At 45.2% G+C, this 25,010-nt stretch overlaps 1 protein-coding gene across 10 annotated transcripts in view; it reads right to left on the reverse strand.

The window, feature by feature from the left end:
• DOCK7 (dedicator of cytokinesis 7) overlaps nucleotides 1–23,033 on the reverse strand; it is a 149,410-nt gene extending 126,377 nt beyond the window's left edge. For all 10 annotated transcript variants that reach the window (XR_012646518.1, XM_075002183.1, XM_075002185.1 and 7 more), the window contains exons 1-2: nucleotides 22,900–23,033; nucleotides 9,547–9,652 (exon numbers count right to left, since the gene is read on the reverse strand). Coding sequence is in view for 9 of the 10 variants with exons in the window: in XM_075002183.1 (XP_074858284.1) it covers nucleotides 9,547–9,652; nucleotides 22,900–22,937 (144 nt within the window). In the remaining variant the exon portion in view is untranslated. The remainder of the gene's footprint in view (nucleotides 1–9,546; nucleotides 9,653–22,899) is intronic.
• Nucleotides 23,034–25,010: the final 1,977 nt, after the last annotated feature.

The following is a 25,010-nucleotide window of genomic DNA, read 5'->3' on the forward strand; positions in this document are numbered from 1 at the left end:
TAAATTTTTGATTATCTGAATTGGCCCTGCACCCCATTACAATTAAAGACGTTCTGAAAATTCCCTGCCACAAAGATAAAAGCAGAATAAGCTCAGAACTGAAGAATTACCACCCTGCTGCATGCGCATAAGTAGGATGCATATTCATTAGCTGAATATACTTCCAAAACCACCCCATGAAGGTGCTGAGCCAATGAAAGGTGAGAGAGACAGGCCTCATAAAAAGTATACTTTCCCCCACTTACTCTTATTACACTCTTATGCATACACTCTCAAACTTCCAGTGCTCATCTAATGCAAATAGCAGCAGAGACAGGGCAAATTTCAAGAAGGAACAAACCCTTCAGCACAGACATAATCTGGACTGTGGAATCATTGGTAAAATGGAACCTAAAAAAGCCCACCTGAGGGACTAGACATGACTTGTAACAGTATTAATAGGACGTTGGCATGCTCGTGTAATTTCAGATACCAACATCTTTTACCTGTTAATCACCAGATTGTTTAAACTTTATAATCCTGGAAAGAAGACAATGTTAACCTCAGTAAACAAACCAAAATGTAGGATTTCATTTTAAGATTCTCAATATTAATTAGTATGCCTGTCTCAAATGGCTTCTTTTAAACAAGTTAAAACTTTATTTTGTAGAACTTCATTACGATCACTTACCTCTAACCATTTGTTACGTTTTCCATGATAAACCAAACCGCATTCATCAACCCTTCAAAATATCCAATTTAAATGAAATTCCTTCGACCAGCTACATGCTGCTTTGGTTCCCTCTGATATAGTAATACAGGGCTACATCTACACGAGCCCCTTCCTTTTGGAAGGGGCATGGTAATAAGAGAGTTGGGAATATGCTAATGAGGCACTCCTATGACTATGCAGTGCCTCTTTAGCATAATGGTGGCTGCACGCAATTTAAAAGCGCCACCTTCAAATCGCGTGCCACCTGTGTAGACAGGGGCCTTTTGAAAGAACCCCCAGACTTCGAAAGCCCCTTCTTCCTATTTGGTTTTAGGAAGAAGGGGCTTTTGACGTCCAGGTGCTCCTCTTGAAAGGCCCCCGTCTACACAGTGGCGCTTTCAAATCACGCACGGCCACCATTATGCTAATGAGGCACTGCATATTCATGACAGTGCCTCATTAGCATCTTTCCAACTTGCTCATTACCATGCCCCTTCCAAAAGGAAGGGGATAGTGTAGACGTAGCCCAGGACTCATTTCCAGTTTGGGAAATAATGCACTTTGGGTTTCATTTACCTACAGAAGAATGTCATTACCAGAGAGGACTCCCACAAACTATGGGTTCACATTCTTCGGTGAGCCCCCAACATCCCCTATACATACTCTACCACTGAAGTAACTATTGTTTATTCTTTGTGTTCTATTTAGCTTTATTTTAAATAATTTTAGTTTTAATAAAATAGTTAATAATCGGGATTATCTTGCTTGTCTTTAGTCCTGGTGTCCCCTAAGGCAGGGGTGGTTCAATACATTCGCCACCTGACGCTGTGTTGTGACAAATATGGGGGGTGGCCAACCCACAGCTCTTTGAGCCTTTAAATGCAGCTCCTCCTGAGAGCCGCGTGCATGGAGTGCCGCCCAGCAGCTCCATGCATGCAGCCCACCGCTTGGTGAGAGAAGTGCATGGTGGTGGCAGCCCCAGCAACAGCTCTGGCAAGATCATAGAATCATAGAACACTAGGACTGGAAGGGACCTCGAGAGGCCATCGAGTCCAGCCCCCTGCCCCAATGGCAGAACCAAGTACTATCTAAACCATCCCTGATAGATGTCTATCTAACCTGTTCTTAAATATCTCCAGCGATGGAGATTCCACAACCTCCCTTGGCAATTTATTCTACTGTTTGAGCGCCCTGACAGTTAGGAAGTTTTTCCTAATTTCCAACCTAAACCTCCCTTGCTGCAGTTTAAGCCTGTTGCCTCTTCTGTTCTCAGAGGCCAAGAAGAACAAGTTTTCTCCTTCCTCCTTATGACTCCCTTTTAGATACCTGAAAACCGCTATCATGTCTCCCCTCAATCTTCTCTTTTCCAAACTAAACAAGCCCAATTCTTTCAACCTTTTTCCATTGGTCACATTCTCTAGACCTTTAACCATTCTTGTTGCTCTTTTCTGGACCCTCTCTAGTTTCTCCACACCTTTTTTGAAGTGAGGTGCCCAGAACTGGACACAATACTTCAGCTGAGGCCTAACCAGTGCAGAGTAGAGCGGAAGAATGACTTCTCGTGTCTTATTCACAACACACCTGTTAATGCATCCCAGAATCATGTTTGTTTTTTTTGCAACAGCACCACACCGTTGACTCATATTTAGCTTGTGGTCCACTATAATCCCTAGATCCCTTTCTGCTGTAGTCACTCCTAGACAGTCTCTCCCCATTCTGTATGTGTGAAACCAATTGTTCCTTCCCAAGTGGAGCACTTTGCATTTGTCCTTATTAAACTTCATCCTGTTTACCTCAGACCATTTCTCCAATTTATCCAGATCATTTTGAATTACGACCCTATCCTCCACAGTAGTCACAACCCCTTCCAACTTGGTATCATCTGCAAACTTAATAAGCATACTTTCTATGCTAATATCTAAATCATTGACGAAGACATTGAACAGAACTGGTCCTAACACAGACCCCTTCAGAATCCCACTTTTCATACTTTTCCAGCAGGATTGAGAACCATTAAGAACTACTCTCTGGATATGGTTATCCAGCCAGTTATGCACCCACCTTATAGTAGCCTCATCTAAATTGTATTTGCCTGGTTTTTTTTATAAGAATATCATGAGAGACCGTATCAAATGCTTTACTAAAGTCTAGGTAGACCACATGTACCGCTTCTCCCCTATCCACAAGGCTCATTATCCCATCAAAGAAAGCTATCAGATTAGTTTGACAAGATTTATTCTTTACAAACCCATGCTGGATGTTTCCTATTACCTAACCACCTTCCAAGTGCTTGCAGATGATTTCTTTCATTACCTGCTCCATTATCTTTCCTGGCACTGCAGTTAAACTGACTGGCCTGTAGTTTCCTGGGTTATTCTTATTTCCCTTTTTACAGATGGGCACTATAAGATGTCAGCATTGAATCAGAAAGAGGGGGAAGGGCTGGGGTGTCTGGCTCTGGGGGAGGGCATGCAGTTAGAGCAGGGGTGAGGAGCTGGGAGTGTCTGGCTCTGGGCAAGAGGGTGGGGCTGGGAGTGCCTGGCTCTATAAAGTTTTGCATAACATAATGGGGCAAATATGGAAAGATAACAACCACAAGTGTGGTGATCTTTGAATTCCTATTGGACACCATTGCCCTAAGGCAAGGCAAAGATCTTCAAGTGACTAAAACAATGGGACATCCTTGAATCGTCATTGAGAGACACAAAGATCTGGTTCCTACTACAGTAAACCCTCAATTTAACGGACTAATGGGGAGAAGCGGAGTCTGCAACTCCTCCAGTCTCAGCGGCTCCAGCGAGTTACCAGCATTTATTTGTGGGAGGGGCCCTGGCAGACAGCGTCCATTATTTCCAAAGTCCATTAAGCTGAGGTCCATTAAATCAAGGGATTACTATATATCTTTTTCCTCTGGAGTATATATTTTTAGTTTTTGAGGAGATAACATTTCTTCACACTCAATACCTTAAAACACCCACTTCTACCCCGCAGGGCAGGGGAAATGTGGGGTGAGGGGTATCACACAGTTTTCCCTACCAGTGTTTTCCATTCCTTGGCAAATATCTTCCTCCTCATTTTCTGAATAAAGCTAAAATTAACATGGGTTCTTTTGTATAACTAGAATATGTGATGATTGCATCTTCATAGCTCTGCATACATAAGAGAATGATCTCAATGCCTAATACATCTATGGAAAGGCTCCAGCTGGCACATCCTCATAGATCTGAAAGTACTTTTCAAAGGGAGGAAGTATCATTAACCTCATTTTAAGGAGAGAATCTGAAGCACGGAGAACAGACATGTTAAGGTCAAAAATCACAGTAGGAACTGAACCCAGGACTCCTTACTCCAAGGCCAGTGACTTACCCCGGGTCCAAACAGCCTGCTTACATACAACCCACTCTTGCAATAAAATCTTTGCATGCCAACATAACAGGCAGTTTTACTTGTGGGACAGTGTTTTGCTTCTGCAAAACCAGCTGAATGACAACATATTTTGCAGAGCCTATAAAAAGATACTTTTCTTAAATGAAAATACATATTTAAAAACAAGGCTATTTAATTCCAACCCTAATCAAAATATAACCATTCTAAGGCACTGTAGAACACATTTTGGCCCCTCAAAATGCTTTTGCTATGAAATTTTTGCATATCCAAGTTTTCACACAAGCTTATTATGCTGTCAATTTCCTGATTTATAATGCATAGAAAAATGCACATTTAAACATACACATCAACTGAATGTTTTAAGGAATTCACACACCAGTGACTGCATAACTATCTATTCTGATTTTAACAAGGTAAGTATCATTAAATAGCATAAGCTTTCAAAACCCTTGCCAAAAAAAAACCAAGAGAGAAACAGATAAGTAAGCTAGACGTTAAGAGACAAAGAGAAATATTTATATTTACTGGTTATTTTCCAGGGCATGGTTTGCTTTTGAAGGCATGGTTTGTTCTCAGTAAAAAACAATAACGAACATGTCAGCCAAAGAAAAATAACAAACAATGCATACCTGATCCTCAGCCTCAATGAGTGGCTCTGCTCTTACCACCTAAACAAGCATAACTGCAAGGTATTACATAACAAATCAGTCTAAACAAGATTCAGAGAAAGAAAAAATCCCTGTGTTTCCTACACAATAATCAGAATTAACCCAAGACTCCTACCTAACAATCCAATCTCAACCAACTAAAATTACATTTGACATGATCAGGAATGTGCTAGTTACATTCCTTTAAAATAAGTGGAAAACACCACTAATTGTTGAAAAGAAAAAGTAAAAATTTAATGATGGAAAAGAAAGTGGTTAGTCACAGATAGACAAGAACTCCAGGAATAAACTGTACAACATCACAACGATGCAAGGCACAACAACTTCAATTCTCACTGGGCCCAGTCCTGAGAATTCCTCCTAAGCATTTCTTCAGAGGGGCTGAAAGCCACGGAGTAGCAGGAGCAGAGAGTGGCATTCAAGACCTTTCAGAACTGGTTCCCAACAATGTTCCCTTAGTACAATGGCTGGAAAGGACAGACAATCCACTAATCTCTCCAAAGGGCTGTTAATTCATCTCCCAATGACAGGATCCAAATGCACCCCCGGAAGTCTGTTGAGCGTTACTAAAAATGCATAAATTCCATCATGACGTAAGGGTCACTAAGACAAATTTCAGTGAGTGGCTCTGGAACCTGGCATATAGGGCCGTCATGGCAACCAAGTCTGATCTGGCCAACCCTCAGGCCACTGGTGCTAGAGGCGCTTTTAAACAGAGGTGCTGGAGCAAAGTCCTCCTTTTGCACACATCTTCATCCCAGGCAGCCTTGATTCCAACTTGCTGAGAGCTTAGTGTCAATTTCTTAAAGATAAATTGATAGTTGGGGCGGAGTGTGACAATTTTCAAATGTAAGGCCCTCTGCCTGCAAGACGTATGTACTGTGATTAGGACCACTGAAGTCAATATTATTATTAAATGGGTAAAGTTAGTCACATGGGGAATTGTCTGAATGACCAGGAGATAAATTTGTGAGTTCCACAAAGCACAACCAGAAAGTATCACATTTAATCTGGGACAAAGAGGAAAGCAGTAGATCATAGACTCCTGTACTGTTACCTTAACAGAGTTAGTGTATTTCTCCCTAGCTTCTACAAGTACAGGTTGAACCTCTCTAATCTGGAACTCTCTTTTCTGGCAAACTCCATAATCCAGAATCATTTCAGTTAGCCAGATGACCAATTATCATGGGTGTGGCAAAGTTTCCCATGGTCCAATAAAATTTGTTTACAGCCACCAGTCTTGGCTCTCAGCGTTCTATGATGTTATTTAGCTGTAATTTACCCCTAAATGTCTTCTAAAAGTCAAGTAAGCAATGGAAGTGTTGGTAGTGTGCTAGAAAATATTGACCTCCCACTGTCTGGCAAATTCTCTTGTCCAGCACTGGTCAAGTCTCAAGGGTGCTGGACAAGAGAGGTTCAACCTGTAGAAAAATACAAACAATTGTGTAGTTAGTATTTTTTCTGTGGCTCACACATCACAAGGATCTCTCCAAACTCAAGAAAAAGACTAGTTACATTTCAACAGACTGTTGCCTTGAATCCCCTCCTCAATCACTATGTTAGAAAACACACAAATGCCACGCCATGCTTCAGTCAAGGAGAAACTACAGGTGTGACTCTGCAAAGTGCTGAGTGACTTCTGTGTTACCAACTCCTTCACAAAGGCATACTATTCTACAGAAAACATCAACTATGGACTAATTATCAGAGGAGTGGCCATGTTAGTCTGTATCCACAACATTGACGAGAAATCCTGTGGCACCTTATAGACTAACAGATTTATTGGAGCATAAGCTTTTGTGGGCAAAGACCCGCTTCGTCAGATGCAGCTAACGATTGTGCATCATGAGACTTTTAGGATAATTACCCACAGCCACTGCTAAGGAGGAAACTGCTAAGAGAGGTCAGTGGCATGACCCTATTCAGACTGTAGCCAATGTCAAATACAACTGAGCAGGATGTCTTTAACCTTGCACTCTCTGTCTGTGCAAGCATGAAAAACTCCTGCAGACTCAGTAGTGCAAACACTAGCGTAGACCTGCTACCAATGTTTTAGTTACCACACTGAGACAGAATTTTCTAGTGGCTAGGAAACCGGTTTGGGGGTGGAGAGATGTGGGGTGTCTTCAGGTCCAAAGAGTGAGCTGTTCTGTGAATTTGTTTTCCCCTCCACCTTTTGTCTCTTTCAAACATAAGCTCTTGGGGCAAGGATGCCCTCTCATGAGGTGCATGTACAACATCTAGTAAAGAAGGGTCCCCATGACAGTTGGAGCGTCTTGGCACTAACCCTGCTATTATAAGTGATTACTATGCAGTGGCTGGATGTCTACATTAGAGATCCCATTGGAGACATGTATCAAAGGGAAATAGTAAGAAAAAAGGTTATAGTGTGGACAAGGCCAGCAAGAGCCTTCATCAGTCCTTTTCATTAACCCTGCTGAACACCACAGCAGCCTACAGCAAAAGATTAAAGACACTTTTTGGGTAAGAAAATGTAGAAGAATTCATTAACTTTTTCATACCTAGACAAAACTAGAGTCAATAAATGAACTCAGACCTATTTCATTTTCCACTAGACCTTTTCCACCTTTCCCCTTCCACCTTTTCTCTCAGGTGATTAGTCAACAATAGAGTAAACAAGAAGTCAGAATATGTACTCAAGCAATCACACTATCAAATGTACCCAAACAGGATGAAATATAGCATAAAATAGCAACATAAGCCCTAGTCTTGAAAGCTTTTGTATATATGCAGACCACTGTGCCTGCAGAGATCTGCTGAGCAGGATCAGGGTCTTACATTTTATTTTACAGAACACACAAACTCAAACCTTTCTCAGAAAAAAGCTATTTCTGAATTAGAGATGCAACTAAGGGTATGGATATTAGAGACCAATCTTCCTAAAGGAATTTATTGTCCAATGTCATGCGTAGATCTTTTAAGCAAGTCTGAGGTATCACACTTGTCAGAATTCTATCTCTGGAGTCAGGACTTCTTTGACTTCATTGAGAACCTCTCATGCATGCCCAAAGACCAGCACTTGACCCCAAATTCTTTACAACCACATCTCAACCATATTAGCTATACATTGGAAAAGATTCTTTGCTTGCCCAGGCCCATCCTGTCAACATGCCCACTAGCTACCACTTGTAGTTGATCTTCTGAGTAGCATCTAGGCTCAGTGCAGAGTTTAACATGACAAGCTCATGGCTAATCACATCAACCATTGTGAAGTGAAATCTGATATGAAATACTGAGCTTTCAAGCAGTGTGCTATTTTCTGATATTATCAAGATCCTGTTTCATATGTCCACCGATTCCCCGTTCCTGCATTCATTAATATTGGTAGGGATGGGCGCATGGGTGGTCCATACAGCAACACACTGCTAAGGCAACATGACTCTAAGGTCCTTATCCCATTCTGATGGTTTTTGATGCCAGCATGATGGGCAAATCTTACAGAAGAAATAAAATCAGAGGACACAGAACAAACAGAAGATAGATGACAGAGAAGAAGAAATCACACCCAAGTTGGTATGGCCAGCTGAGCAGTATCCAAGATGGGTGCTTGGAAGAGATCGTACATACCTACTCCTGGATTACAAGACAGAGCCTACAGATCTGGCTGGGTTATGACTAATCCAACCCGTCATGTCTTTCCACCATGGGCTTGCAGCAGTACAGGAACACCCAGCCAAACCTCAGTCATCAACCCTCTCCCTTCTGCCTCCACCTTGGAATACCTCCATAGTTTCATTGTGTTAGCAGAGAACTAGCTCAATAGCCCCTTTGCACCTGCATAGAAAACATCACTGACACAAAGAGACAGCAAGGCAACTATGGGTACAGCCCTCCACATTTGTCAGCAATCATAGTGCTGCACCAGCTCCACGTGAAGCAGAAGAACATATTACAATGACAGCAGGAAATGGGAATGATAAAGGAGGAGTTTTGAATAAAACTGTTGAAAAGTAACATTTCAGAAGTATTCCCAGCATGACACTAATCACTTCCTTAAGCTGGATGTCACCCCTGCCAAGACAAGACTCCAACATTCTAAGTCCCTGTCCCTGCACTAAGCTGTGTGGGCAGGAACTTGCATGCATGTGGAACTGATTGCAAGACTGAAATCTTAATGGGACAAACAATGGTCATGTTTTTGCAAAGGGATCCACATGCACATACCTTTGGACGAGCTCATATGGTCATAAGTGTTCACCAGTGCAGATCAATTCAGAGTACTGATCTAAAGGAAGGCCAGCCTAATTCTCTCTCCCAGTCCCTTCCTGCTCTCTGTACTGCAGTGCTGAGATGAGCTCGCACAGAAGCTGGCTATGGTGCTTTATGACTGCTGAGAGCTCCCTTACACTATGGAATTCTCATCTGTATGTTAGGATCAGAGTCTGAGTTATGCAAAATGGACGGAATTTGGGGAAAGAATCTGGCCCCAAGTCTCAGAAGAATCTCTCTGGGCTAGATTCACAAGGGAGAATTCGGATGAGCTTCGCAACATAACAGGTGGCATTCACAACACCGAATGAGGCAACCAGGCTCCCCAAGCACTATATGGGGAGAATTAGGTGCCTAAGAAGGGATTCAGAGAAGCCAGCAAGCCGAAGAAGAGATGCCTAATCTAATCAGTAGTAAATTATTTATTTAGATGTTTTTCACTGTCAGTAAATTAAATTGTTATCACTTATATAACTGATTATTTTTCTGCAGTCAAAATAACATGCATCTTTGCTATGGAAAATAATAATATATAATTATAATGTATGTTGAACAAAAAGCAGTACTTACAGTTGTATGATGGGAGACACTGCCTCCAATGTTAAGATTTTTGAGAAGCTGGGGAGATCCACCATACTGCCCCGAGATCTGCTTCCTGACTTCAGCTGCCATGGTTCTGAAAAAAAGAGAGGAATCATTTCACTTCTGCACACCAGGTAGGCTGTTCAGCTGTAAGACAGCACCGACCAGTGAGGGCAGAACGTGTTTACCAGACTCCCCAGTACTTACAAAATCTACTGCTGGGCAAAAATCCCTCAAGACTCTTAACTTAAATGCAAACATTTTCCTCATATGTGGTGCATTTCCAGCCACAACAAAATGGGACATGGCATACAAGTGGCTGAACTTATCCCCGGCGAGCTCCTTCCACTTTCCTCTGCAGAAAAACGGTCCACAGCAGTCTCGGTGTCCCACGATGGTTTAGATCTCAATTACAAACCTGCTCTTCTATGTGCTCACTCTCTCCTTCTTGAGCCCTGTGTATGTGCCATGATTTCTCTTTCACCTCAATGATTGCAGACTCGCAAAGACTTCCTCTCCAAACTCCAATTCCCTCTCTCCCCAGAATGCCTGTGCAACCTAGGAAATGGGCTGGGACAGCTGAGGAGACACACCAAGAAAATGCACTGGCTGAGCACTGGCCAGCATTTGAAGATATTTCTCTCACGCCGGTGGGAATCTCAGGTAAGGGCAGAAAAACTGCTACTGTGATGGCTCTCTAGCTGGAGGCTAGAAGAGGCTCACCTCCTCTGTGGCTCAGGCACAGAAAATGACATGTAACAAATGTTGGGTTATACAGCCACATGCTTTCTGCTAGAGGTGAATCCCATCATTGCCACTACTTCCCTCTGGGGCAGGGTGTGTGTAACTTACGGCCTGCAAAGTGAATCAACTGTATGATGCACAACTGTATGATGCACACCTTTGGCTTTTTTTATATTCCCAGGCAAGCATCCCCTCCTCCTAGCACAGGCTACCATTAAAACAGAAGACAGCTTTATTTATGAACAGAAGCAAAGGCAACATTCAGAAAAACACTCTGGCCCTCCCTTTTACTGGGACCCACTCTTTAAATACCCCTCTGAAACCACCCCCCACTCATGCATCTGATGAAGCAGGTCTTTGCCCATGAAAGCTTATGCTCCAAAATAGTTAATCTATAAGGTGCCACAAGACTTCTTGTTGTTTTGTGGTTGACAAAGGAATGTCCCTAAAAGCAATCTGGGGTCAAGTCCTAGGTTGTCCAGAGTATTGATCCCTGCACACCACTGAAAGGCAGATGGGACACTCTCTCTCTCTCTCACACACACACATCTCCGCAGGACCCGTCCCCTTTAGGGAAGGCAACACCCAGCCTCAAATCAGCCTCCATACACCTTACAACATTGTTTTCAAACACCAGCTGGCTCTGTGGCATAAATCAAAAGAGTCATGGCCCACTCAATTACCTCAGACTTAACTCTTAGGTACCAACCACCATATGGGCTGTTCAGACTCCATCTGCTGGAAAGCAGGTCAAAGCCTTTCTGAGCAGGGACTTGAAAACACGCTCTCATTGTTGGGATTGCCCTGGAAGTCAGCAATGGGGTAGGGCAATGGGGCTGACAACAGGGGGAAGCCCTTGATGACAAGGAGAGAGGAAATGTGTAAAACGGAAGAGGCTAGAACAACCAGGCCTAGTGTGGAGAGCAGATGTTTCCTCAGCCTAGAGAATGGGGTTAGGAGTATCTAGAGGAAGCACTATTTTACCTTTAAAGTAACCTGGACTACAGAAAACTGGTCTTATGCAAGAAGTCATTTGCTTCATATTTAACTTTACCATAGCAGGTTTTGTTTTCACTTCCAGAAGAGCCAGTTCCTGCTGGGTACTGACAGACAGCTTATTCTCTGCCATAAGGATCTCTCTTCCTTGTGTTTCCTCTATCTACTGGGCTGTTAACAGAAAAGTCTGGAATGTACTAAAACGAGTCTGAGATATGGAAAACTTTGTACATCTGTAGCTAACAAGAGGCTCTAAAGCTATACTCATGTTGCAGATGATCCTGGCTTTAAAGCTTGCCCCTTAGTTGTTGCATGTTTTGTGGAATTCCTCAGGTAACACAAACTTCAATGCATGACTGGTATGAGAGCCTAGAGGCTACAGTTATCTAGGACTTGGAATGCAACGGGAGAGGGAGAAGGGAATATTCCCCAGATTTACAGATCTACATATTGCTGCTAGATGGAAAGTTTCGCCAGAGGAACAAATTTATCTTCACCTGTGAAGCCACAGTTGATATCTAGATATGTTACTAAATGCTATTACTCTGCTTGCAGGGTGGCTTCTTTAAACTTTAATTCATCAAGTAACAAATGTCCCATTCTATTTCAAAGAAGTGCTTGGTTCACTTATCTTTGTGGGTTCAGCACCTGCATGACAGGGACTGGGGTGTTTGGGAATTTTTGCAGTATACGAGGGCAAAAAGGCAACCTGTTCCGGTTTCAAGCAGGGGCCAGCTATGCTACAATAGCATGTTATCTGGCTACTCTGAGGGGTTGCTCGGGTGCAACTACAGGTAGAACCTCTCTAGTCCGGCACGCTTTGGACCTGACTGCTGCTGAGCAAGACAATTTGTCGGACCATGGGAGGTCAATACTGTCTACCACATTACCAACACTTCCACTGCTTACTGAGCTTTGAGAAGACATTTAGAGGTAAATTACAGCTAAATAACAACACAGAACACTGAGAGCCAGGACTCAACTAAAATCATGCTGGATTACAGACGTTGCCAGACGAGAGTGTGCCGGACTACAGAGGTTCAACTTGTACAGCAGTGGATACAATCAGTGCTGACAAGGTCTTGGCTAGATAATTCAGTGCAGTACAGGCCTGCATAGAAGGTGAGAGAAGAGATTAAACATATTAAAACACAAAGGGGCACTGACTATTCTTTCAAACTATACCAAGATCCAAGACTAGTGAATAAAGATGCATGAATACCACTTGTGCTTTCTATTATCATTCTAGTCTTCCAACAATCCATACAAGGATCTAGCTAAGTTCTTCTGCCCAACAACCTGGAATGCTCCTCTCGCAACAAAGAAAAGTGACAAGACAAAGGCTTTGCCTACTCTACACAAATTTTAGTGTCACAACTGTGTCAACACCGTGTCACTAAACGTTGGGCACTGTAAAACACTCTTTCGCCAACAAAAAACTTCCAGGCCCATGAGCAGCCTTAGCTTTGACAGCAGGAGGGATAGCTCAGTGGTTTGAGCATTGCCTGCTTAAACCCAGGATTCTAAGTTCAATGTTAAGAGGGCCATTTGGAGATCTGGGGCAAATAAGTTTTTTTTTTTGGTTTTTTTTTTTAAAAAGGGATGGTGCTAGGTCCTGCTAAGAGGGCAGGGGACTGGACTCGACCTCCTGAGGTCCCTTCCAGTTCTGTGAGCCAGTGATGTCCAGTAGGAATTCAAAGATCACATACTTTTGGTTTCAGTCAAGTAGCACTTTAAAAAGACTAGCAAAATAGTTTATTAGGTGAGCTTTTGTGGGACAGACCCACTTCTTCAGACCATATCTGTCACTATAGGGGCTCGTCTGCATACTTAACTCAATCTAATTCTTGATCTCCCCCCCCCCCCCTCTGATTTGCTCACCTTGATTATCTTTTTCTGATTTGTCCTCCTTGCTTACTGTTTTTGGTTCTCTGTGTCTTAAATATTGAGTCTGTTCTGGTCCGGCTATGGTCTGAAGAAGTGGGTATGTCCCACGAAAGCTCACCTAATAAACTATTTTGCTAGTCTTTAAAGTGCTACTTGACTGCTTTTTGTTTTGATAGTGTATAGACTAGCATGGCTTACTCTTTGATACTTTTGGTTGTCCTCTTTCCATATTCACCACAGGCCCCACCCCTCCATCCACGAGGAATGGTATTAAGCACCTGTGACTGACAAAAGCGTTGTTGCTCAATTACCAGTATAGGTTTTGTCTATATTGGCAATTGAGCAACAAAGCTTTTGTCATTCACAGATGATTCCCCTCATCCCGGCAACAAGAGCTTTGCCAGGGCAAGTGATAGTGTAAATAAAGGGTGCTCTGGGGGCAGGAGCTGCCTTCCTCCCACCAAAGCAAACAGGGCTTGTAGAAAGGTGAAAGATTTTTGTCCCCAAAAGTGCCAACAGTGTTTACACCGCCTGACTGTTACCAACACGACTGTATCGAAATAGCTGTGCTGCTAAGAGCTGCATAGTGCAGACATACGCAAACTGAAGCCTCGGCAGGAATACAAAATGGTAAAGGAACACAACATATGCTGTACCTACTAGGCCAGGGGTTGGCAACCTGAGGCTCTTTAAGGAGTCAGTTGCAGCTCCGAGCGCTTTGAGGGTCTGAGCCCTGCTGCCGCCCAGCCAGGCGGAGGAGGAGGAGGGGCAGCCCTTGCTGAGGAAGCAGTGATAGACGGGTCCTGGGGTGGAGCCAGGCTGGGTTAAAATCTGAACCCCGCCCACCCCAAACTTCCCACCTGCTGCTCCAGGCCTGACACTGCACCCAGCCATGCCCACTCTTCCCCCCTCCCTGTGGCTTCCTTTCTCTGCTGCTCCTCCCCCTCGCGGCTCCATCCCCAGCACATCGTAGCCAGCGGCCCGAGTCTCTCCCTGGGGTGCAGGGGGCTGAGCTATGCCGTGCCACGCTGGTCCTCCAAGCCCAGCCCCTTCAGGCCACATCCGTGGAGCTGCCAGCGGGGTGCGTGGCTGCTGCTGCCAATAGGGGATGCTCCCGCATGAGTGGCTGGGGCAGGGCAGGGAGCAGCTTCGAAGAGTGTGACCATCATGCGAGCCAAGCCCTGCTGCTCCCGTCAGCACCAGCCAGGAGGCTGGCACAGCCAGCAGCATTGCTCAGGATGCACAGACCTTGTGGCAGCACAGCACTGGCTCCTTTCCGTCTGGGAGCAGGCTGTAAGCGCCAGGGGCCCTAGCGGGGCTTGCTGCACGCCTTGTACAGCGCGGCTGGGACCCGCCAGGTCACCACCTCCAGGACAGTGCCCGCAGCTGCTCACATGGTGTCCCCAGGGCAGTCAGTGCCTCTGTTCTGCTGGCAGCTGGTACGTGCAGCAACCCTGGTCAGGCCCACGCCCCCTCCCAGGACAGCTCAGCACTACCGGTGCCTGAGGGTGCGGCTGCCCCGGCGCAGGCCAGCTGGGAGCTCTCCTGTGGTAAGGCTCCTAGTGCTAACACCCCCAGGAGGCTGGAATGGAGCTCATGCAATGGGGGTTTCTGATCCTTATCCCCCAAATCTCTAGGGCAGGGGGCAACAGTTCTCCCGGCTGGCCCTCTGAGAGGGGTTAAGCCTGGGGATGTGGGGGTGATTTGTGGAACAAAGGGTAAAGCTTGGGCATAGGGGGGCCGATTTGGGGCTGAGGTGGGTAAAGCCTGGAGATGGGGGGTGGAGGAGGGGCATAGAGAGTTGATGCAAACATTGCTCCTCCCTGCTTAAGAGCCTATCCCCAGGTGCAGCGCTTTCCTTGTCCTCATTTGCTCTCCAATCCAGGGGTGAAAGTAACAAACTTTCTAACCGGTACAAATCACTGTGTGTGCGCTGTACTTAAAGCGGGAGTTACAAAAAGTACAGTTTGATGTTATTTATTAAAGAACAATCTCGTATTCATGTGCATTGAGGCCACTGAAGTACTGATTTCCTAACTGAATGTGAAAAAATGACTCTTCTCACTATTTTGATTGTAGACCCCTGCACTAGCCTATAAAGACTATAATTCTCCCAAGCCAATCAGATAAAACTTTCCTGATAAATCCCTGATACCACGACTCTAGTTTGTGGTGGTATAGAGTAAAATGCCAAACAATATTAGAGCTTTTAACTAGAATGACAAATCAAGAACTAGGTCTGCTGTAATCATCTGATGCTAACATCAGTTTAGTTTGTCTGGAATTCTTCGACAAGTATTTCACAACTTTGTCATATGACACAATCACATGACTGACTATGCTTAAAGTACACTTTTTTTCCTATTATTACTCTTTCTGACCTTATTCTTCACTTGGCAACTATTTTACACATGTGATATCACAAAGACACAGAAGACGCCCAAAGTGAAAAATCCCCTACAAGCCGATTTTTAAAGAAAAACAAAAGTAAGGTTTTTTACAGTAAACTCTTTCATATCAGGCATTCTATCATCCAGAACTCTCAAATAATTTGCTGGCATTTTAATCATAAGTAAATTTTAGTTACATTTTCCTTAAGTACAGTATATTGAAAGCAAATACAAATAAATACAGCAAACACAGTATAAGTTTACATTGTACAATACTACTGTCGTTGGTAAATAAAGTACTCTGCATAGATTTGTATTTGTTTTTTTAATATCTAATATTGTGTTTCTTTAGCGTTATGCATTGGTAGGTACACCTCTCTATTATCCAGAATATTTGAATATCTGGCAACCTCACGGTCCCGGGGCTGCCCAATCTGAGTTTACTGTATCACTAAGTAAAAAGTGACCTGCAAGTGAAACCAAAACTCGATTGCATTTTACAGATGAAGAATCAGTAAATATTATCTCCATCTTCCCTCCTCAGATTTTTTTCCTGACTGTGTGGAATTTTTACACAGCAAATATCAGGACCTTAGCAACTACAGAGGATCTGAACAATGATATTGAAGTTAACTCACCTGCAGAGCCTCTCTTTTCACAGTAGAAAAGGAAGGTGGGAAAAGAGGATACAGAGTCTTGCTGTCTATTCTATCCATTTGTGATGTTATCTGGCATGACCAGAACACACACTTTACCAAAGTAAACTGAATATCTGTTCTGGACAGGGTTAACAGTGAGTTTCTAATCACATGTCTATTTGCTGGTTTTACTCACTTCTAAACTAGAAACAGGCTGTTAATATTATGAAGCCCATACATCATCTTTCACTTCTCCATAAAACATGCTCAGTTTTACTCGTATTTTAAGACGAGTATTTTGTTAAGTCATTTGAGGAAGTATCTTTCCCATAGTTCTCCACATCTGAACAGTGGGATAAAAAAAAAAGTCTGTTTCTCACGTCCATCAAGATTGTTACTCTTTCTGGATTCCCAGATCTTTGTTCATCTTGTTTATGATCCTTAAACCTCTACTTGGTGATTCTCTGCTTGTCTCCAGTATTTCACTTTAGAAAGACAGCCTTTCAGTAAAGTGCATTTTCAGATCTGTAACAGTCAAGATGCTTCTCTTTCAGCAGTTCAATGTCTGTTTTTAACAGGTTTTTGAGCATGGCTAATTTCTCGGTTGGATTATTTGTAGCATGACTTTGAGCACCAGTGTATAATGATGTTTCATTCCCAGACCTGAAGTGTGTGTACTGATCTTCTTGAGTTTGTCTGCTCTGGGAATAATTTCCTGAATACAACTGGTACTGGTAAGAATCTGAACAAAAATCCCCCAGTGCAGACAAGTTCCAGCTGCTGTGCAATAGGAGTGTGTACTGATTAAATTGGTACCAAACAGAGGTTTTTATATTAGGCTATGTCTAGACTGCAGGCTTTTGCTGACAGGGAGCGTGTCCAGACAGCAGATCTGCCAGTTGGAGCATTCTATCAACATCCCTGTACACCTTGTTCCATGAGGAAGAAGGGATGTCTCAACAGAGGGTTTTCTTCCCACATTTGGCCCCATGTAGACAGGCCAAATGTCAGAAAAGCCTCTCCTGACAGAGCTATCAGCAAATGATATGTGAACTGCAACATGCAATTTGCTTATCTTTTGCCAACTTTTCCTTGCAGTCTAGACACAGCCTTGGTTAGCATGATAGGAAAATGAGCTTGTTCTAATATTACCAGCATAGTAAAGCCAACTGACATATTCAACAAAGGCAAACAACTGTCTCACTCTTCATCCCTGAACTGCAGTGGGGAGAAACGCACCAAGCTGCATTTTTGTAAAAGGTTCCCCCCAATGATCTTACCAAGAAAGAATTTATTTCCAATACCGAACTCTCTTAAAGCAGAAGGAAGGAATCACAGTAAGGTCTGACTTTTGTCTTGAGGTCCACCTTTAATGATGAACTGTTTTCCTATTGCTTATTCCATTGACCTGTAAGTCTTTTTTCTGAACTCTCTCTAGACTGTTGTACACTCAACTGCCTTTAAAAAGCAAAGGTTAAATGGATGCAAAAGGGAAGTCCCAACACTTACAGTATTGTTTTAGGGACTGGATGGGCTGAGGATGGGGGGAGAAGAACTGCTGAAGTTATCACTAGAGCTACCTTACATCCAAGCCTCTTCTGCATTTGTGATAATCGCTGTACAGCAATATAATGTGATGAAGCCATTGCCATGCTCATGTATTCGGAGGCTAGTCTTGGGCCCACTAAAGCCAGTAAGGGCTTTCATATTGGTTTCAAGGGATGCGGGATCAGGCCATTTCTGAATGTTAATTATTTGGGCTAAAAACAACCCTTAATTTGCCGGACCTACGGAGACTGAAGACTGGTGGCTAAAGACTCACATGCCATCCTGGCAGTATAGGGGGGTATTAAGTTGGGGTAAATGTAAATTTACTCACTTCGAGGCACCTTTATATTGCCTGACCTGCGAAGCAAGCTTCAATATAAATGAAACACTGGCCCTGAATGTAACAGATGGACGAAAGTGTAGTATCAGTGAAGATAACTAGCTCAACATGATACCAAAATCATGGTCTCCAAATTAGTAGATGGAATAATAAGCCCCTGAAGGTTGCTTCATGCTTTGAGCTTTTCATGTCCCTCCACGAATAATGTGCTTGAGAAGCTCTGTACTAAGGCCTTGCCTCCACTACAAAGTTGTGTCGCTTTACTGGGGAAGGGAAGCCGTATGGACTGACTACGAACATCAATAAAACAAAAACTATGGCATTTGGAGATAAGGAAATAGAAAGAAAGATCATCGTAGATGGGATTGAACTAGAGACCATAGAGAAGTTCACATATCTGGGGAACAACATACCGTATGATCTAGACTGTAAGAAAGAAATAGGGACTAGAATAGCAAAAGCAAGGGCAAGTTTGAAGGTGATGGATAAGATCCGGAAAAGCAAAGCAATTAGCTTAGGAATGAAGCTGAGCATCTGGAAAACACGTGTAGTCAGCAGCATGCTGTACGGATGCGAGACATGGATGATAACAGAAGATTCGAAGAGAAGACTATTAGCATTTGAGGGGAGTTGTTATAGAAAGATCCTGAGAACAGGATAGATGCAGAAGGTCACCAAAGAGGAATTACATAGGAAGATACAGCTGAAAGAGACCCCACTGCAGAAGGTTATACAACACAAGTTACAGCTATTTGGGCACATTTGCAGAATGAACGGCAAACAAATAATCAAGACCTTGGTATTCAGCATAGTGAACGGTTTGAATAGGAGAGGCAGACCCCACAGAGAATGGGTAGATGATATAGCAGATTGGTGTGGAATTAGCCTACAGAAACTAAGCTGCTCGGCACCGGACAGGGACAGATGGAGGGAAATAGTAAGGGAGGCATCAGACACCAACGGGCACTGAGTCCATGGTTGCTGCTGTTGCTGATGTTTTATACCAAAATAGCTATTCCCTTATGTGAAGGCAAGTAACTAAACTGGTATAGACATACCTTTATATCAGCATACTGCATCCACAACAGAATTTATACTAACATAACTGTACCTGTTTCTTTTTTAAAATCACATGCCTAACTGACCTACATATACCGGTGCCACTTCAAATGCAGATCAGGCCTCAGGCATTAACTCACCCACATCAGGCATGAAAGTCAACTCAAGAGTGAGGTCTTTGTAGGTAGGGTGTGGGAGAAATAGTACTCACATAGCCAACAGGACGACATCAACTTTGCATCAATGGGAACACTTCCAGTAAGAGAATGTTGCACTGCATTGGTAAGAATGACACTTTATTGTAGAGATACTTAGAAGTATTATGAAACTGCTGCAACAAGCTAGAAATGGCTGCTGTTGCTCATAGTAAAATAATCTAAGAGCGATAAATGTATACCACTGGTAAGCTTACTACTCTGCATCCACTTCTGAGGTAGACCACACTGGCTCGGGAAAATAATAATCAATGCATCAGTGCTATGATGACTAGAAAGCATAAATTTCATGGATAGTATTTCAGAAAAAGTAATAACTTAGTCTGTACACTTCCTTGCTCAGCACATTCTTCCCAAAATTACTCTGAAACCCAATCTTGAATCCTGTACACACTCCAGCAGTCAATCTTGCAAACAGTTTTCTGCTTTATTTTTACCCAGTTTGTGAGAGCTATAAAAACGTACCCGCCACAGTCCAAACTTGGATCGGTGTGACTGGCTCTGTGAGTATGGCAATTAGGATGTCAATGTGTGAAAATGTGACAGGGACATTCTACTTAAAACAATGGCATGAATATTAAAACAGAAGAAGGCTTCTGATCGACAAAGGGAAAAGCTCTAGGGACGTACAAGGGCAAACAGTTTGATTGTGGCCAGAGTTCAGACTCTAGGACTCCACAGTAGCAATGTACCGAGGAGCAATTTCTGTATTAGTCCAAGTAAAATAAAATGTTATTTGCTTCAGAATTTCTAAATGCTGCTCCACCACAATAACTGGACATAGAGCTTATCTATTCATATCCATTAATATTAGTTTTGCTCCAAGAAACTATCAGTGCAGTGTAGTATGGGTAACCTGCCCACGTTCAGGTAAAACTTGCAGATAGAGTAAATCATGTATTTCATGACTTCTCTGCAAGTTACAGAAGGGAAACATCTGGATCTGCAGATTGTGTCACTGGGTTTTTTTAAATGCAACATCTAACTCTAGCTTGCACTACAAGCAATGCTCTCTATAATCTTTTCCATCCATGTGCAGAATAAATTTTGTGTGCATCAAGGCATGTTTAAATGTGCACCACCTGTGGAAACAAAACCTAGCTGTGGGTTTTACAGCACCAATAGAAACATTTTGTGTAACACCTTGATTAGCTATTGGGCTTGCATCACCAGCAAAAACAAAACCCAGCTAATCAGCTGGGCAGCATTTGAATCACTCCCAAGTGGCTGCACAAGTGTACAGCTTATAGGAAACCATGCTGCAGGGTACACAAAAATGGCACTATACCAACTTTTTCTTCTTCCTATATGGTAATGTTAATATCTACAGCAGTGGTTGGGAAACTTTAAAACTACTCAACTGGAACATGACAGAGATGTCACAACGGGAGAGTGGCAAACTCTTGTGTAGACTCATCAATGGAGCAGCAGAATTCACAAATTCTTACTTCTCCTAACCTTCCTAGGACACCAGTCACTGTATCCAGGACTGCAAGTTAGAACCAGGAAGTGTGTTGATGGCAAATCCAGCTTCCACCACACCAGGCAGAGATATGGTGAAATTCTTGGGACAAACATTTTCACCTCAACCTCTGACAAGCAAACACTGATAAACCCAAAGCCCCTCCTCTCTCCCGCATATTCCCTGACAAGGAAAGAGCATAAAGCTGCATTCTCCCTTGTAACCCCAGAGCAAAGGACAGAGCTGTCCCCTCCCCCAAAATCTCCCATGAATCACTTAAGCAAATGCCTCTGCAGCCTTCCCACTGAAAACCAGAAAGTGACATTCAGTTCCAGGCTGTCCAGGGCCTTCTGAATAGCAGCCGTGAAACTGACAAGGCAAGCTAATGTCACTGTGCTGCCTGGAAAGGAAAGAGACTCTTAACCAGTCAGTTATCAGGCTCTCGAAAACAGCACTGCATCAGTCCACACTTGGAGCACAGGTGTGTGTAAGTGGAAATTTTAAAAAAGCTGTAGAAATTTGCTACTGGAATTCTTTTAAATTCTGTTCTGTTAAAAAAAAGGCATTTCATATTACACATGTTATGTAAAGTTTAGAGTTAGCACAGGTCTCTGGGTGCACAAAGTAGCTTGTTTATCTAGCTGTGCACCCCCTTTTACATAGAAGAAGAAGGAACTGATGCAGAAGTTAAGTAACTCTCCCATGGTGTGCGCGCTGAGCAGGGTGCTAGAAGGCCATGGGGTTCCAGGCCCAGGCACCTTCCACTACAAAATTAATGTGTGTGACACAGACTAGCCCAGGGAAGCCAAACACTTAGGGACTAAGACACATAAGGATAGAGTGCAAACAACTGCATGTTATATCTTTATTTTAACCTACCTATATATAAATATATAAAAATATAGAGCATGTGGCTGAATGCCCTCCCAGCCCCGCAGAGCCAGGCACCCCCAGCCTCTCCTCTCTAACTCAGTGACCTCCCCCAGAACCAGGCACCGCCAGTCCCCTGCTCGGATGTGATGCCAGCAACTCACTGGAGCCGTTGTCCCTGCCACCACGCGTTTCTCCCATCAAGTACTGGGGCGCATGTGCAGAGTGGCAGATGGCACTGAGCAGGAGCCACATTTAGTCGCTCAAAGAGCCACATGTGGCTCGAGCGCCAGGGGTTGGTCACCCCTGGATTAGGCCAAGAGAAGAAGAATCATATGCTGGTGGTAGTTCTAAATTCTGTGTTACAAGGTCTGAGTAACAGTTAATGCTTAGGACAACCTCAGCATCCTACCCCTACATCCAGACAGCACACCTGGCCCAGCTCTAGCTTCTCAAGCCTCCAGAGCCACCTGGTACAAAAGCCCAGGAGAAAGGCACAGGCAGAAGGCTCTCAGCAAGGCCGGCCCAACCTGCGTTTAACCATTTACTCCCTCAGTGGAGGGGACACCGTGTACACCCATTGGATACACAACTGGAGCTGGCGCTTAGCCGAGGGGGATCCCCCACCCCTCGCCCACTCTGGTGGCCGAATGAGGAAACACACCCTCGCCCCAGCGAGCCCGCAGCTGCTTTTGTTGTTTAGCTGGAGACGGCCCCGGCTAACGGCGCAGCCGCCTCTCCCCTGCTGGGGGGATCAGGATCTCCGGAAGAAATAGCAACAGGAGCGTCCTGGCTGCCGGGACCGCCCCGTGCAGCGACACAGCCCGCCGGGGGCCTCGACAAACCTGTCAGCCGGCCCCAGGGAAAGCGCGCGGCGCTCCCCGGGTCTCTCCAGCATCCCACGCGCGGAAACAAGCCGCCCCGCCCCGCCCCCCTCGCGGCACAATGCACCCGAGCGCGGTGCGGTTGTTCACTCCCCCCGCGCGGGATCGGGGCCAGGCCCGGACCAAATGCAACGCGGGGGCAAAGCAAAACTGCCCGCCCCGAGCGGGGCGGGCTCCGGAGCCGGCGCGGGAGGAGGGGTCAGCCGGGTATCTCCCGCCCCAGCTAGGCCCCTGCCGCCGCCACCGGCCCAGCCCGGCGCTCAGTGCCCGCCGGGCGCTGCAATGGGGCGCCCGCCGCCGCCGCTTACCTGCTGATCTTCTGGGCGAATGCGCGGCGCTCGGCCATGGCCGCGGCCGCGGGGGCTGGGAGCGCCGCGCAGCTCTCGCGTCCCTCGCTGCTGCCGCTGCCGCCGCCGCCGCCGCCGCTCAGCCTGGAGCAGAACCAGGCGCCGGGAACGGGAGCCGTAATGCTCCGGAGAGACACGCAGCTGGGATTTCCCGGCCCGGCTTCCACGCTGACAATCCAGGCCACGGGGAGGCGGAGCCGCTCTTAGCCGATATGCGGTCACGGCGGGGTGGGGAGAGCCGGGGCTGGCGGAGGAGTTATTGTCCCGCTTTAGGCTGGGCCGGACCGCGTCTGGTCCCCGGGGGAGTGACTGAGCGGGTCCGCACTGCACGGGGGGGCGGGGCGCAGGGCCGGGCTCCTTAGCGCCGCTGAAGGGCAGGGGAGACCGAGCGCTTTGCAGGCAGCCCGGGGGTAGGCAGGGATCCTTCGAGGCGGCAGGGAGCGGCCGTCCCTCTGCGGCCGATGGCTACGCTCGGGCTGTTCCCAGGGGAAGGCGGTCACGCAGCCGTGGTGGACCCTGAATCCCACCGCCAGGCAGGGTGGGAATGCAGAGCCGGAGTTGGGCTTAAGACTGGTTCTGTGGCGCTCTGCAAGCCGGCCGACTCCCCGCTCCTGCTTGTGGACATGCTTACAGATTTCCTACCCAGAACCCCGCAAAGTGGCGGCTACTCGCTTTCTAGCCGCATGCACGGCTCGGTTTTGCGGATACAAATGTTGTCTCTGCGCATGGCTCTAGCTGTGTGTATTGGGGTACCTGTGTTAGTCTGTAGCTGCAAAAACAACAAGAAGTCCTGTGATACCTCATAGACTAACAGATATTTTGGAGCATAATTTCGTGGGCAAAGACCCGCCCACGCCGCTCGAGCCATGTGCACAGACATTTGTATCTGCAAAACCGAGCCGTGCATCCGGCTAGAAAGTGAACAGCTACCGCTTTGCGGGGTTCTAGGTAGGAAATTTGTAAGCACGTCCGCAGGCAGGAAGTGGGGGTCAGACGGCTTGCAAGGCACCATAGAACCAGTATTAAGACCCCGAAAGGGGGCCCAGCTCTGGCTCTGCGTTCCCATCCTGCCTGGCGCTGGAAGCAGGTTTTTGCCCACGAAAGCTCATGCTCCAAAGCTCACCTAATAAACTATTTTGCTAGTCTTTAAAGTGCTACTTGACTGCTTTTTGCTCCAAAATATGTTAGTCCATAAAGTGCCACAGGACTTCTTGTTCTATCAATCTGTGTGTGCCGTGCACTGCAGGCCTGGCGTTGTCTCTCTGCTAGGCTGTAAACCACTGGCGGACAATCTGCGGCCCATTGAGGTTGTACCTGTGGCAGACAAGACATGTTTACAAAAACAAAATGCATCTGGCAAAGTGGGGTTTTGTTTGCGAAAGCCTGTGCCCAAAAAAATCTGTTAGTCTTTAAGATGCCAAGGGGCTCATTTTTATGAGAGCTACCATATTTGAACCTTCAAAAAAGAGGACACCCCTGAGAGGGAGGACATCTGTATCAGTATCTACCAATTCACATCGTATTAATGTGATATACCTCTCAGGGGTGTCCTCTTTTTTTATATGGTAGCCTTAATTTTTGTGGTTACAGACTTAACACAGCTACCCCTTTGGTTGTGCTTGCAGTTGCCCACATGCAGGGCTGCCAGATTGTGCTGGTTTCCATCCGTGTCGTTTTCCTTCTGGTATTGCTAAAGTGACACAGGTGTAGAGCAAGGACACGGAAAGTGAGGTGCATGCTGATTGCACTAAACATTGATTGTGAGAGCTGTGCACTCTCTCTATATCCAATCAAAATGCTGCTACAGTTCAATCAGCACACCCCACAGACTCAAATCAGGCAAGCATGGTTAGCAAACTACCCTGTCCAGGGAGCTGTCTTGGTCATGACCAAATCTTGTGATCCACTGAAATGAAGGAGGATGCAGTCCACTCACTAGTCAAGGTTGCTCATTGATGCTCTAAGCTCCTTAGGCATGAATTCAGTACATTGCATAGCAGTGAGCAAACCAAACAACATTGATCTCTTGCAGACAGAGCTTTTTTTCTGCCTGAAAGCCACCAGTACCATTT

The sequence above is a fragment of the Carettochelys insculpta genome, chromosome 9, assembly GCF_033958435.1.
Source record: "Carettochelys insculpta isolate YL-2023 chromosome 9, ASM3395843v1, whole genome shotgun sequence".
Taxonomy (NCBI): Eukaryota; Metazoa; Chordata; order Testudines; family Carettochelyidae; genus Carettochelys; species Carettochelys insculpta.